Source organism: Nicotiana attenuata, unplaced genomic scaffold (genome assembly GCF_001879085.1).
Source record: "Nicotiana attenuata strain UT unplaced genomic scaffold, NIATTr2, whole genome shotgun sequence".
Classification (NCBI taxonomy): Eukaryota; Viridiplantae; Streptophyta; class Magnoliopsida; order Solanales; family Solanaceae; genus Nicotiana; species Nicotiana attenuata.
In genome coordinates, this window is record NW_017674611.1 from 28,444 (window position 1) to 44,018 (window position 15,575).

Genomic DNA, 15,575 nt, shown 5'->3' on the forward strand with positions numbered 1-15,575 from the left:
CAGCAGAGTTTGATTCTCATTTGTCCTTCCCGTGCTCCTTTACACAGCTACATTTTTTGTTCATTTTTTTGCAATGGGAAAAACTGAAACTTGTAAGACTATTATCCTGTGGTTTCTAACTACTTAAATATTAATTTCTGAACAATTTCAATAGTTGTATGCTTGATCCATCTCTGCAACTGTCATATTGACTGTCCAAAACGCCAATAGGACAACCATATTAATTTTATCCCTCAACCAAAATCAAGTTGCATACGGAGAAACATGTTAAGTGGTAAAGAGAAAAGAGTGAAGATATTTAGAACTACAGTGGCTCCAGAGAAGCAAAAAAAATACTCATAACAAACTGCAAAGCCAAGATTTTCCAATCCTCTTCCAGATTACACATACGAGAAATCAGAAAGAATTATATCAGACCAAAAGAGAGGATAATGCAGTGCTTACAAAACCATCTGGCTAGCTTACCTATCAACTTTATAACTTTCTCAATATATTCAATGATATATAAAAGAACTAACGAGCACCCTTAAGTGAAATATTAGAAGGAAAACAATGTTCCCAAATTGCTTTTTCCCTAGCAGATTGAGAAAATTAGATGTTCTACAACAATAAATCTCAACTTTCTTCCCCTACATATATAAATGCAGTCCTTCCTAACAGTATTTGTTAAGCCATTAGTTGTGGAAGCACCCAAACAAAATGAGCGTCCGCGGGTTCGAGAAAGGTTGTTAGAGTCTTCGTATATACGCCTTTCATAAATCAATGGTGAACATTATTCATGGATGCCCGTGTAAGTGATTCGTTGCAGGCTGATCTTCAAGGCAACAGTCTCTCTCTCCCTTTTTCCACACAACACCCAAAAATGAAATAATAGAATCTCCCATACCAATTGAGAGGAGAAAATAAAAGAAATAAATGAGGCCGCCTTCAAGTACTGAAGGGAGACCACCCGCTCCAATAAGAAAAGCACCCATGAGTGACTTCAAAAATGTACAATAGCTCTGGATGTCTCTAGGTGTATTCTTCACCATTCCAAATCTATAGTGGAGATGCTACATTCAACCAAAGATGGGGCGAGGTCAAAGGATCACGGATGATGAATGCGAACAATATTGCACTGAGAAAATGTAACAGCTCCAACCAACAGTGCACTGCACATGTAACTCTAGCTCAATGAATATAAAAGAGAGAGAATCCCGGTATTCTAGAAATCAACTGTAAGTAAAAACCAACGGTGAAGCACAACTTCGAGCCAAGAAGAAACTAAAATACCTAGAACCACGCCAAGCATATCAAAAATGTCACTGATAAAAGAATCATAAGCAAGACTAGCCATAATTAGTAAAAGGAAATTATACTCAATTTCCCAAGGGAAAGGCCGGTTTACAGCACATTATGTCAATGAAACAATATGTAGTTTTTATTATAGCACTAGGGCTCTGGAAGCCAAGAAGCTTTAACACAAGGATATTAAGCAATATGTCAGAACGGAACACTGATGGTTTTCCTTCTTGGGAATTCTAATCAGTTCTTGTAGAAGAAAGAAAGCAGGAATATCCTTTCTTCTTCCTTCCTTCAAACTTAACCCTTGGCATTTGCAATAATACATGTTTGATGGATATTTGGATTTAGTGGCAGGGCTACTCTCAACAGAAGACTAACCACTTATGCAGGAAAGGGTATTTACGAGTGTTTCCAAGATTAACTTACAAATTTTTTTATGATGAAAGGACAACTTCACCATTGTAAGCATGAGCTTGACCCACCTGAAATACAGCAATAAAAAGCTCTTAGTTAGTTTTGACATCGGATGAAAGAGTTATGTTCAAACCAGAATGTCGCTCCAGAAAACAAAAACTATCGAAGTCTAACCTTAAATAAAGATATATCCATCAAAATGCTTGAGCAACAGTTATTAATTCACCATAGCCCTATTAGACCACATGTCGCAAATGGTATGTTAGCAACAAAAAGCATAAGGAAAACAAACTAAGGTTGAAGACCACATTTAAATTTACAATTGAATAAAAATAGCCATAGCATTCTACATTGCTTTCTTACATCATCTTAGTCAGCAGGTGAATTACTACATAAATGTATATCAGACACCATTGACTCAGTGATTCTAGAATATAGAGAAGTGAAGTTATAACATGAATGAGACTATTCCATAGACAAATAGTCACAAGACCCTTAACCAAACAAATCCTTTTAAAAGTTTCATTAGCAATTACCTTGATGAGCTACTTGTATCCTACTTCTAACATTAGATGGCGATAGCTGCGCCCCCGGATGACTCGCTGCCAAAGATGCTGGAGTGAATTCTTCAAGTTCAGTTCCATTCGCTGTTGAACAAGCCTGTATTGAAATGAAAAGAGTAAACATACGGGAGCTTCTAAGTTTTTCTAAAGCCAGGCTGAATGTAAGTACAAATCTTACCATCTAACGAGGCATCTCTGAATACCCCGAGAAACAGGACGAATGAATGATGGATCCCGTTGTGAATACAGCAGACCGACCTAAAAAGAGTAATCATAGCATTTAGATAGTGTAATAGGCAGAGCGTCAATATTTTGATTCTTTTGATATCTTTTCTTTCCCCTTTGGATAGCTATTGGACAGGGTTTTGTTACATCTTTTTGCCAAACAGTGCCTTTACAAATTATAGCAAAATTATTGTGCAGCAAATATTCATAGCAACCGCAGGGCCAGTCTGTTCTTAATAGGGGAAAGCCAGTACGGTGAAAAAAAAAACAGAATCAGGACAAAAATGAAAAGCACAGATCCTGATGAAAAGGTTGAATTGACTTATACATAGTACCTCTATTAATGCAATAGCAGAGGGATCATCAAAGATTTCAAGACTACAATCAGCTAGATAGTTTACCTGCAAATTGGAGCAAAATAAAAAAGCAAGGAAAAACGAATAACTATGTTTTGCTTCATCAAAAAAAAAAGAGTAGGTATCTATGATGCTAATGACTCTAAAAACAGTAATCATATTTTATCTACAAAATTTAGGAGGCAACTTTTGGAATGTCTTCTTTCCCAATCACAAAAGCACAAATACATGGCATCAACTTTTGTTTTCCATTTTATCCTTTTACACAGCAATTTACCTAATAAAAAACCAGTGTAAGGCCATTGATCACATAACGCATTACATAAGGAGACGCGTGGACCATCACAAAGAGAATGATTCATACTCCTATATTTTGCTGTTATATATGCAAATTCATACTTTCCACAGGTTTTGATAAGTTAGACTAGTAAGCATCGCAAAGAGGCATCATATGATTTCTAAGTGAAAACATAAAACAAGAGTACAACAAACACAATGTGATCCCACAAGTGGGGTCTGGGAGGGTAATGTGTACGCAGACCTTACCCCTACCTTGAGAAGGTAGAGAGGTTGTTTCTGATAGGCCCTCGGCTCAAGGAAAAATATAAAACAACAAGAGTAGCATGCAAATAATAGATCCACGGTACTTGCACAAATGGAAAGAAATGAAGCTCTTTAAATTAAATAATTTAGTGCAATGCTCGTATGATATTAGACCGTTACAGCTAGCACCTGCTTATATGCTTATAAAATAGAACAAGATGAATGATACCCCAAATTCTGCTTTCACGAGAGACTGAACAAAGTCCATAAGTTGAAGTTTAGCCCACTGACGACACAATACAGGATCATTAGAAGATGGAGGGTGTCTCCAGGGAGCACCAAAACATAGCTTGTCCTTCAAAATTCTTCCACTTCGTGCATCAACAGCAAACTTCTGTAGAAGTGACAATGCTCTATCCATGGCAGGATTAACTACTGTAACCTACAGTACAGATAAGAATAGCAGATGAGGGCTTGGACTTCATTGAGTATTTTAAATATTTGGCAGTTCTAGTATGCTGCACTTTCAGAATGAAAAATTGAACATTGAACAAATTTAAGAAGTCTGCTCGATTTCATTGCAGTGCTTACACACCTAATGATGACTTGGTTATTCTCTTAATTAGTTATGAGCCCCAATCCAGAGCGTTTCTGCGTTTATTTTTCTGTCTATTGTTTTAATTCTATTAAAAGTCCTAATCCACGCGCTCTTCCATAAAGCACCCAAACTAGAGAAACTTCCTCAACTACTCAGATGCAAATTGTCAAAACTCCGTGAAACTTTCTTCTTCAGGATAGTCTCTCTATAATGTATGAGATTGCATTTTGGAACAAACAAGTCAAGATGCAAGGCACAAGTCTCTCTAGGTTATGCAATATATAACTCTTGGACATTAAACCATACAACAACAACAACAACAAACCTAGTGTAATCCCACAAGTGGGGTCTTGGAGAGTAGTGTATATGCAGACCTTACCCCTACCTTGTGAAGGCAGAGAGCTTGGGCATTTAACCATATGAAAAAGAAAACATTTGACTTGGCAGAGATAAGAGAAGATCAACCAAATTTCTTGACATAATATACTTACTCATTCATATCAATTCTCTTCGCAGGTATTTTGCCTATTCCTAGTTGTAGAGTTGCGTATACTATGTAATGGGAGAGGATACTAACAGCAATGTGCCAACAAGCTTATTATTACCGTAGGTCCAAAAAGTAGAGACTCAATAGCTTGCATGAAAGCTAACTTTTGACCTTGTACATGAATACAATATGGAAAACAAAATAAGACTTGCATAGTGACTCATGTGCAAGCTCAAACAGTTACAAAGTACGACGCACCTACAGTCAGAGATGGAGCCAGGATTTTAAGTGTATGGGTTCTGAATTTAAGACAGGACCGCGCTCAAGCTAATATACAAAAATTATAATACTAAGAAACGAGTACCAATATTTAATACATATTTAAAAAGTAACAACCACTTAACACAATATATGAATCTAAACAATATCGTTATAATTGCACTTGGCGACTCGTCATGTTTTGAAAACAGTAAATGATTGCATCATTATGTACATTTTTTAGTTTCAAATATGTTATTCTCTGTATAACAAACTAAACAATCATTCAAAAAGTTATCACCAACACAAAACTTCATTGAAGTAAAAGTTTTCTACCATTGCAGTAGCCAAAGATAATAATCAAACTTAAACCAATAAACAAGTCTCTATATCTTGTGAATATTTGTTTTAAAAGTTCATTGCATAATGAATACTAGATACATGGAAAAGCTATTTGCTTTCCTTTTTACTTTCTGCTTATATATGAAGAAGGTTACCGGATGACGCAAAGTTCCCTCACCGGCTTAACAGCCACATCCTTTTCTGGCCTAAATAATTATTGCTATAATAAATGAATTTTTTAATATCATACGCTGAGAAAAAATTAAGAGGTGGGTCTAAAATTTTAGGGGAAGCACCACAATACAAATATAAAAAGCCAAAATGAAAGATTCAACTTTTGGAATTAAAAATTTAAAATCAAAGTAACATTTACTTAAAAATCAAAAGATAAAAGAAAGGCAAACAAATAAAAGAAGAAAAGAAGATGGAATAGCATGGATGGACCTTGAAGAAAAACATGACCGGTTGGGACTTTTGATTTTAAACAATGACAACAGCATTCTAAAACAGTAACTCTTTCACTCACTTTTCTTTTGATTTTAACTTGGAGAATAACCCTCTCCAATAAGTGAAGGGACAGTTGGGGCTGTTTTGGAGCTTTTGTCTTTTTCTTTGTCTTAGTAACAAGTTTGTGGTTTTTTTTTTCCAAAAAAGAAAAGGAAACGTTGTTAAAAAGAAATAAAGTTGCGATGCTTCTCGGGAGAATCGAACACGCGTGGATTGCCTCCAAATCCAGGACCCTTACCACTGAACCCAGAACCTTTTTCCTACTGGGTTAGCTGTTGTATATTTATATGCATTCAGTAAATTTTTCAATGCAAATACAGGGTCCGGAGAAAAGTTACTGGGTTCGCCCACACTCACTATTGTAGCTCCGTCCCTGCCCACAGCTATAAGCAAGAGAAACTGAAGCATGCCTTTGCTTTCTAAAATGAACTCAAAAGGCGCATCCTGATCAAAACCAATAGGTTTAAGATAATTCCGAGATTCAAAGGCGGGGTGCTGGAACCATTCACGAGTTTCAGGAGAGAGGAGAATTCGAAAAAACCTCAATGCATCTTTGATTGTCATTATTCCAAAATGGAAGGATGCAATGAGCACCAGGGATTACACACCTATTAATCTAGTGGGCATCATCTATAAGATTATATCTAAGGTGCTTTCCAATAAACTTAAGAAGGTTTAGAACAAGATTATGTCTACTTCGCAAAATGCTTGTACGGAAGGTAGACATATACTGAATGCAACATTGTTGCAAATGAAGTGGTAGATTCTAGAAGAAAGCAAGGAGTATCAGATTCTTTGTGCAAATTGATCTTGAGAAGCCCTATGACCATGTGAACTGTGAGTTTCTGGATCTTATTATGTTGCAAATGGGCTTCGGAGTCAAGTGGAGAATGTGGATCAAATTCTGCATTTTTACAGTGAGATAGTCGATTCTTGTGAGGCAGATCGAGAGGCTTGAGACAGGGTGACTCGTCATCTCCTATGCTTTTCATTTTACTTATGGAGGCTTTGAGTAGGATGATGGATAGAGCAGTGACGGACGAATATCTTAGACGTATCAATGCAGCATTTGGTGACATGTTATCGTGCAGACTTAGCATTTATTGTTCGCGGACAACACTTGGTATTTTGTGATGCTAATAAGACTCAGTTGGAATACTCAGGACGTGAGTTAACATGGTTTCAGGCGGTGTCGGGCCTTAAGATCAATCTGAGTAGTGCGAGATCATACCAGTTGAAGAAGTGGAGGATATTGAGACTCTAACTCAGGTTTTGAATTGCAAAGTTGGGGCTCTCCCCACTTCCTACCTTGGTTTGCCACTAGGTGCTTCAAATAAAGATCAAGCTGCATAGAATCCGAAAGTTTAAAGAGTTGAAAGGCCTTCAGGTTGGTAGAAAATATATTGTTCCAAAGGAGGAAACTAAGTGCTTCTTAAGAGCACATTGCTGAGCATTCCCACATATTTCATGTCTTTGTTTCAGGCTCTGATCAGTTGGAAAGACTTCCAAAGGAACTTTCTACGGGATTCAACAGATGGAGCAATGAAGTTTCACTTGGTGCAGTGGGAGACTGTAACTTGGTGCAGTGGGAGATTGTTACGTCTCCCAAATGCTGGGGTGAGCTTGGTGTTAAAAATTAGAGGCTTTTCAATAAGGCCAACGATTGTGTAGATTTCGGAGAGAGGAACATGCTTTGTGGAGAAAGGTGATAGCGGAAAAGTACGGGGTCTTGAAAGGGCTTGGAGGACTAAAAAATATTACTATGCTTATGGATGCAGATTGTGGAGGAATATCCTGAAAGGATGGGAGGATTCGATTTTGTCTTTCAGGGTAGGGGGTGAAAGGAGGGTAAATTTTGAGGGCACAAGTGGGACAATACCTTGTGACTTGCATTCCCAAACATTTTCAGAACCGAAAGGAGATGACAGTCCAACTAGTCAGAAAGATACAAGATGGAGAATTTTTTTGGGATTTGAGGTTTACAAGGAACTTTTGGGATGGGGAAGTAACAATATTTCAAAACCTAGTTGAGTTGCTTCACAAACAACGAGTGCTATAGGATAACCACGACGTACGGAGGTGGGGGCGGGAAACAACGGGGTATTTTCTGTTAAATCATTTTATGAGAAGCTTCTGGCTAGGGAGGTGGCTGCACTTCCACATAGATCAATTTGGATACCTAAGGTTCCGAGAAAGTTGTGCTTCTTCACCTGGCTAGCTACAAGTGGGGTGATACTAACAGCCGAAAATCTGAGAAAGTGGAAGGTTACTTACATCAGTTGGTGCTTTATATGTAAAGGCTTGGGTGAAGACGTTGACCATCTCCTCCTTCATTGTTGAGTAGCCTCGAGGTTATAGTGGAAAATTTTGTGTTGGTTCGGAATGAATTGGTGATGCCAGGCCCCATGAAGAGCTCATGTTCAGTTGGAATTGCAGTAGGTGGATGAGAAGACGCAGGGGTTGGAATGTTGCTCCATTTGCGCTTATGTGAGTTATAAGGAGAGAAAGAAATAGGAGAGCTTTTAAAAGAAATGAACTTTGTTCAATTAAGAAATAGCCTTTTATCCCTTGTTTCCTTTTGGTGCACCCATAAGGATCCTTTTGGTATAGAAGATTGGGTATCTTTTGTAGTAACCATATCTTTTTGTAGGTTTTTCTACTTTTTGATATACTTCTTGTATACGGGTGTTTTTGTATCCAAATATTTCAATAAAATTATTACTTTATCAAAAAGAAAAAAATCGAGATTTGGTTTTACTTTGGTGTTCTGATTTAAATTTATCTGCCTCACAAACTTCAGCTTGTATAATTTATAAGATAAAACCTCCACCACTGAAACAAGTTAAAACCAAATGTAATGGAAATTGTAACTTATTCTGGAACTTACTTGAAGATATGCCAAGTATGCATCCACGATATCCTCAAATTTACTGCTCTTCTCACTCATGACCCTAGATTCAAATAAATATGAGAGTGACTTAGGTTGAGATAATCATTTAGTATATGGCTCAAGCAGAAAACTGTTTATCGTAGAATACCACATATGTTAACAGAAAATGAGAATTGTTGACATATCGAACTCTTTTTTTAATATCTGAGAAACCCCTAAGGCTCGTGGTGCACGGTTCGAAACTCGGTGGGTAATGAGTCCGCTCCTCTACTCTTCTCTACTTAAATACTAGGCTTTTGTCTGCGCTATGGTTCAAACTCATGACGTGTGCATAATCCACACATCACAAGCTGCACTCTTACCACTAGACCAAAGCCTTGGAAACCAATTCAAAGAAAAAGTACTATGTAGCCCCACCAAGATATGATGACTGGTTTAGAGATCACACCGGAAATTAAAGATAAAGAGAGCACTTGCTTTCCTCTGGAAAAACATGCGATGTAAAGATTAAATGTTATATGACAATGATAGTCTACTTCCCCCCAAAACCCCCTTCTTTTTCTTTCCCAAAGGTCAAAGTAATAGGTAAATTGCAGCAGATCACATGCCATAAGAAGCTGTTTTGGAAGTTCATATATCTGTCCTTAGGCATATGACAACATACAACAACAACAATATACCCGGTATAGTCCTACAAGTGGGAAGGCATATGACAACATATTATCACAAAAATGACCAGTGCTCTTAGCTTCTCCTAGAAAAAATGGTTTATGCTAATATACCTATGAAACTGGTCAACCACATTCCCCTTCACTGTGGACTGTAGAGTGCATAACGGAATTCTATGTCCTTATAAGAAAAGCAACAAGATAAGCAGCTTAATTTATTGACTGGATTTCAGATTACATGACAACTGCAAGACCCTATTGTTGCAGATCAATTATAATACATGAACAAGCATCTATAAGTACTCACTTCTGGTAGTAATTACTTAGCTTGAGTGCATAAACCTCAAATAGATGTCTCGGATTCGGCCCTAGCACCTCAACAATCACATTCCACTGCAGAATAAGTATGATCAATATACCCAACAAGAAATCATCTTGATGACATAACTTAAGCTAAAAAGCATATTCTTATGATTGTATTTATCTGGTGTAAAGAAGGTCATACCTCTGACTGACTAAAATAGTCGTCAACCATATGCATTTTAGCTTCTGCAGGAGTCCACCCAAATGTCTGCATTTCTAATAAAGTGAGATGTACCATAGTTCACATAAAATAAGCTAGTTTTAGCTAGACCTGTAAGACAAACAGAAACCATGCATACACAAATTAAGTTGAAGAGTAAATTTAACTACTTCAGAGAAAGATGACTCAGGCATCACTTCAACAAAGAAACCTGTCATTTAATAAGGAATATGAAGAGGTAAAGCAAAGAAAATCATGCAAGAAGCACACAATTGAGAAAATCCTTTTATATTTATAGATTCCATCAAGACAAGGCAGGAAATAAAGGTTCAAGCTGGATAAAGTGCACCTTAACAAATTTGCAATTTACAAAAGCATAATATTGAAACAAGTGCACAAAAGGTTTAAATCCTTTTGTTTTCATGATAAGCTATAGGCAAAAGATTCGCACTCACTGAGAGATGGAGTAGCAAGTTTGAATAATTCTGATGTGCTTACCTCACGTGAGATGAAAATGTCCGGAAATCCAAAATCCATATAGGCACGATATGAGTAGTAGCTGCAATAATTTTCTTGTTAAGTGTTGAATCTCTAAATTGAATTAAAAGGAAATTAAAGATAGTTCCTCAGAGCATATAACAGTCACAAATTTGAAAATAACTACTGTAAGGCTGGTGAGATAGCTAGTGTAGCTTTATTCTGCAAAGGCAAGATAATTATATCACAAGTGTTATTACATGCTGTTACTTAAAAAAGAAAACGGGCTGTTATTGATGTGTCCTACACGGGCATCAATTTGTCAGACAAAATATAGTTATGAATCCTCTTATGCTACGGTTTATGCGTTAAGTTTCATTAATGATGCTACAATGAAGTTTTGCCACCAATCCATCCTATCTTTTAGACCTCTGAAGCTTACACAAAATTCACCTTTTCCATTCAAGGGATGTATGTCATGCAAATGCAGGGATGTAAATCATTCTCTTAGAACCTACTGAATGAAAAACTGCCTTATAGTTTAGCTTCCTAATTCATAAAACATATGAAGGATGCTTCCAGGTTCAAACATACATGGTATGTGCCAACGAGGATAAGTAGCACCTCAAACAGACTACCCCATGCCCAACACTACTCTACACTACGTGCACATTCAACCACAAACAACATACTATCACTTTTTCAGCATTCCTTTTATTGAGTAAGGAAAAGGAAAGGAAGTTGGAGTGCTGCACTTCTTTTTATCAGTATTGTGTGAGTACTAACTTGTAATTTCTGAACTAAGAGAGACAGCATACCAAATGTAATTTTGTACGAATTATGTGGGATTCTCGTTATAACATTGAGGCAAAATGCATGCATTCGAACCACATGATGCAACTAATCATTATAAAAAGGAAGTTTGACAACTAGGTCCATTGAGATGCATGATAAATGCAGGTCCTAGGCTAAAATAAAAGGTTAAGTTGCATTACCTATCAGATGTTACAAGAATAACTGGGAGACATCTCTCATTTGCACCCAAGGCTATCATTCTCCATATCAGACTATCGTGATACATGGACCCACAGACAGTAGAATCATCTTTCAGTATTGCATTCTTAAGGACTTCAATATTGTTTATCACCAGCTTCGGCTACTCATTTTGACATGTCCAAAAAAGAAAACATCAATATTATATAAAGCAAAAGACACAAGCTAAGTCAAAATGAAGACCATTAACTCCAGGTCATGTTTCAGAGACTTTTTACTGTGAGATCACAGGGTAAAGAACATGCTTACTAGACACATATCACTTTTAGCTCCCTACTACTACTTCTCTTAGCAGCTTTTTTCATGAATCCAATTTAGCTCCTGAAAATTTCATGAAAAACTAAGATCCAACTTCCAAGGGCGGAACTAGGTTCAAACAAGGGGTTCAATTGAATACCCGTCGCCGCAAAATTATACTGTGCAAATAGAGAAAAAAGTTAATTTTTTTGGTTATATATAGATGTTGAATCCCCTTGATACAAGGAAATGTTCTAGTGTAATGGCAAAGGCCATTCAGAAATTGCTTTAGGTCACAGGTTTAAATCATAGGTCTGAAGTTCTAGAATTTTCTTGAATCCCCTTACATGAAATCCTGGGCTCTGCCACTGCCAACTTCATTTGGATTACCTGAAAATAATCTATTTCAGCGGCAGATGAAAGGAGTTCTAATAACAAACAGGGCCAATCCGTGGCTGAATTGGCCAAAGACCTCGAAAATCCACCAGACTGATTCAAATGCTTGATCGCATTAGCTCTCCACTTTTGCTGCACACTTATAACCTCTTTAGCCAAATTCAAAGCCGCCATTGCTTCCTTATAATACGTCTCTTCCTCCAAACTCAACCCAGAGCTCTCTTGGGCATTTAATCGAACACTTGACGCAAACACTGCCCTTTCCCATAAATTCAACACCGAACTATTCCTAATAGAAACAGCCTTCCTGGAGTTAGAAACACTACCATTTAGGATCTGTTTAAGGGCTGTATTAAGTCCATGCCATTTACTCAAAACAGTGAAAATCTGGTGAGAGCTTATAGTTCCAAGCTTAATGCCCTTTTGGGCCATCGATTCGAGGCAACATTCGAGTTGAGTTGTAAGAGAGGGCAGTAAAGGAGGTGGGCAACTGGACCAAGAAGCCCAGGGAAATGATTGACCGTGAATTGGGTGATGATCTTTTACGGATTCAGCAAAGTCCACGTAGCCTGTTACATGAGGGCCACTGTTCCATTTACCCATAAGACCTGTAAAACACAATTGTATAAACACACAGAAAAAAAACGATGAGTAATTCATGTTTGTGTAAATTGATGATGCTTACGCTCGAGGATTAGAGTGGTTTTGCCGACGCCACGAGGGCCGTGAAGAATAAGGGGCTGAGGAACTCGGTGGTGTTGAGCGTGGTTGTTGAGGACGGTTTCCAGGAGTGGCCGTGGGATTATTTTCCATGGCTTTTTCACCATTTTTGCTGTACTCAAGTTGAGAATGTAATGAGAGTTTCTTCAGGGAGCAGAAGACTAGTAAAGTGTAAGCAGTGTTCTTCACAGACGACAGGGAAATTGGAAGTAAAATGACTTCACCCTGCTCCCCTTCGCGAGGAGAAACAAAAAAGAAGAAATTAATTAAGAAAAGTTGAAATTTCAATTTCCATAAAAGTATTATTTTAGTAGATTTTGTAACAATATCTATTTTTTTCAAAAATTTAGATATCCCAGTGTCAAAAATTTAGAGATCCAACAACTCTATAGAAATAGAAATTTATTAAATATATATAAATATTATTAGGTTCTACCTGTAAGTTTCAAATTCTTATATTGTCATTAATTTTAATAAGTATATATAAAGGCTACAATTAATTATTTTTATTCGAAAACGGAAGTTATTTTGCATGTTGATGGTACTCCGATTTAGCTCAATTAACACATTATGTTATGGTCAATCTATACAAAATTAACATATTTTGTGTTTTTGAAGTATTTGAGAAAATATATTTATATTTTTAATATATACGGTGAAAAAAGTTGATGTGGCAGTCCACATGGACTTTTTATATTTTTAGACCACATAAAATAATTAAAACTCAAACAAAATATAAAAAATCACTCATACACCTAACCCTGCCCGTTAAAGTAAAAACTCACCCGAAAGTAAATTATTTTCTATGTTCCTTGTCCTTGCTGAAAATACCATTTTAGATACATCAGTAGAAACTAGAAAATTAAGCATATCATAGGAAATGACATAAACCGTCCCTTATCTTTTAGAGTAGGTTTATGATAGTCCCTTAAATATGCACTTACCGTTTTTAGTCCTTTAAGTATTCATCACTTATCAATTTTAGTCTCCGTCTACTTTTAACCAAGCACCGTCAGTTTATTTTAACAGCTAGCTCACTTCGGCCTCACTTGACCTTCAAAACATTAAAAACTGATATGACTTGAGGAAGAGCTTGCACATACGGGAAGGGTACCTTAAGTTTTAGTAGTAGTATAGTAATAAAGGGTAGTTACGTTAGTTATAAGTCTGAGAAGTTACAGTTTGGTCCTTGTCTTTTGTTTCACTTAAGTCCACTAGTTATTTACTTTACAGTTTAGTCCTAATCTATGAAAGTATTTGTAAAAGCTGATGGTTGTACAGTGTTTCATTATGTTATGAAAGATATTCTTAGCTCATCTTCTTAGTTTCATTTCTGCAATGTTTCTGTTTTCCTTTCAAAAACCACATCAGTGGTATCAGAGCAATAGCACCTAAGATAGGTCTCTAAACACCTGTTGATGACCTCTGTATGGCCATCAGATTGAGGGCGGTAAGCAATAGAGGTGTTCAAGGTAACCCCTTGTATTGCAAATAGCTCTTGCCACAGTTTGCTAGTGAACACAGGGTCCATATCACTCACAATGTCAGCTGGCATAACATGCAATTTAAAAATGTGTTCCATGAATAATATAGCAATATTCAAAGCAGAGTAGGGGTGGGATAAGGCTATGAAGTGAGCATACTTAGTTAACCTATCAACAACCACCCAAATGACCTCTTTGCCTTTGGATTTGGGCAATCCTTCAATGAAGTCCATACTGATGCTACTCCAAGCCACTGATAGAATTGGTAACGGTTGCAATAACCCAGGGTAGCAGAGGGATCATACTTACTCTTCTGACAAATATCACACTTCTTAACATACTCCTCAACATCCCTTTTTAGTCCTTTCCAATAGAAGAGTGATGTGTGGTCTATCCCTGAATGTCCTCCACCTACAAAATTGTGCCACAAGTTAAGGATTTCATGCCTCAAAGTTGAATCACTCCCAATTACCAGCCTTCCCTTCTTCCTTAGTTGCTGATTAATGTAGGAATACCCATTTATTCCCTCCTTATGAACCAACAGTTGTTGGATTAAATCTGTCAACTCAGGATCAGCCTCTCAACTATCCTTGATAGTTTGCAACAAATCAGTCCTCACAGAAGACAAGGTCAGGGCTGCCATCTCAATTGCTGGAAGTCTAGATAGAGCATCAGTAGCCTTAGCGGTTATTAAGCGAATGTTATTTAGCAATCTCTATGCGTGCTGTTACCCGTCCCTTCTTAATGGTCCTAGAGGAAATTAGGACCTCTACCTATAGACAGTTCTAGACAGACCCCTAAGTTTTAAAGGAGAAAATACTAAGGCGACAAGCAAGAACACATAGGACTTTAGAAAATAAAAGCAGGAAGGAGCAAATAAGAGGCTCAGGTTTACCTCCATAGATAACGCATGTAAAGAGCACGACTCAAACACAAACAAGGGCAGTATTATTAAACAGGATCCTAAGACATGATGTCTAGGCGAGTATCAGAACACAAGAGACATACAGGTTTATTTTTAAAAAAACTTAGAAGCAGGGGCCTAATCATTTTGCCTACTAATTTTAAGCTTGTTAACCATTAAGCAGTACACACAAAGAGGCAGTTTCCAGTTTTATAAGAAATTTGATTACCTAAGGCTTGCCTAGGCGTGGGATAATGCACAATTGTTACCAGAACTATTAAAACAGGGTAGGAAATATTTTACCTAAAGCATGTTGTTCTAAGTTTTACAAGATATAGAATTATTACCAGTTTTACTTAAACATGATAATTAGACGTGAGACTGTTTTATATCATTTTTCATGCATCAGTAGTTTAACTAGGTGTGACTGAGCGAGTATGAACGAGATCCTAAACATGGTATCTAATATGCACATATAAGGTTCAGAATGGTTTATATGCAGAATTCCTAAAGCAGGATTTCTAAATGCACAGCATGTTACAACATGATTTCAAAATATGCATAAGTAACAGTTTATTTTAGTGTTGTCGTTTATCCTAGAAACAGGATTTCTAAGTGATAATAAGAATGTCAAAATGAGATGTTG

General features: G+C 37.0%; 1 protein-coding gene across 2 annotated transcripts; it reads right to left on the bottom strand.

Moving 5' to 3' along the window:
* Positions 1-322: 322 nt before the first annotated feature.
* Positions 323-12,768, bottom strand: LOC109219000. Of its 2 annotated transcripts, XM_019383400.1 has the most exons (14): positions 12,507-12,768; positions 11,816-12,429; positions 11,131-11,291; positions 10,157-10,217; positions 9,641-9,706; positions 9,443-9,528; positions 8,465-8,528; positions 3,615-3,827; positions 2,822-2,887; positions 2,440-2,519; positions 2,235-2,358; positions 1,873-1,931; positions 1,711-1,766; positions 323-1,151 (listed from the first exon to the last, which is right to left on the bottom strand). In XM_019383400.1, the coding sequence occupies exons 1-11, from the start codon at positions 12,646-12,648 to the stop codon at positions 2,244-2,246; spliced, it is 1,668 nt and encodes a 555-aa protein (XP_019238945.1). In that variant the 5' UTR covers positions 12,649-12,768; the 3' UTR covers positions 323-1,151; positions 1,711-1,766; positions 1,873-1,931; positions 2,235-2,243. The 2 variants fall into 2 exon arrangements, with proteins under 2 accessions (XP_019238945.1, XP_019238946.1); XM_019383401.1 differs by lacking the exon at positions 1,711-1,766.
* Positions 12,769-15,575: the final 2,807 nt, after the last annotated feature.

Coding starts and splice junctions, on each gene's coding strand:
- LOC109219000 (XM_019383401.1), bottom strand. CDS start 12,648: ATGGTGAAAAAGCCATGGAAAATAATCCCACGGCCACTCCTGGAAACC. Junction 9,529..9,640: donor ACTATTTTAGTCAGTCAGAG/GTATGACCTTCT, acceptor CTTATTCTGCAG/TGGAATGTGATTGTTGAGGT. Junction 2,359..2,439: donor CAGAGATGCCTCGTTAGATG/GTAAGATTTGTA, acceptor ATTTCAATACAG/GCTTGTTCAACAGCGAATGG.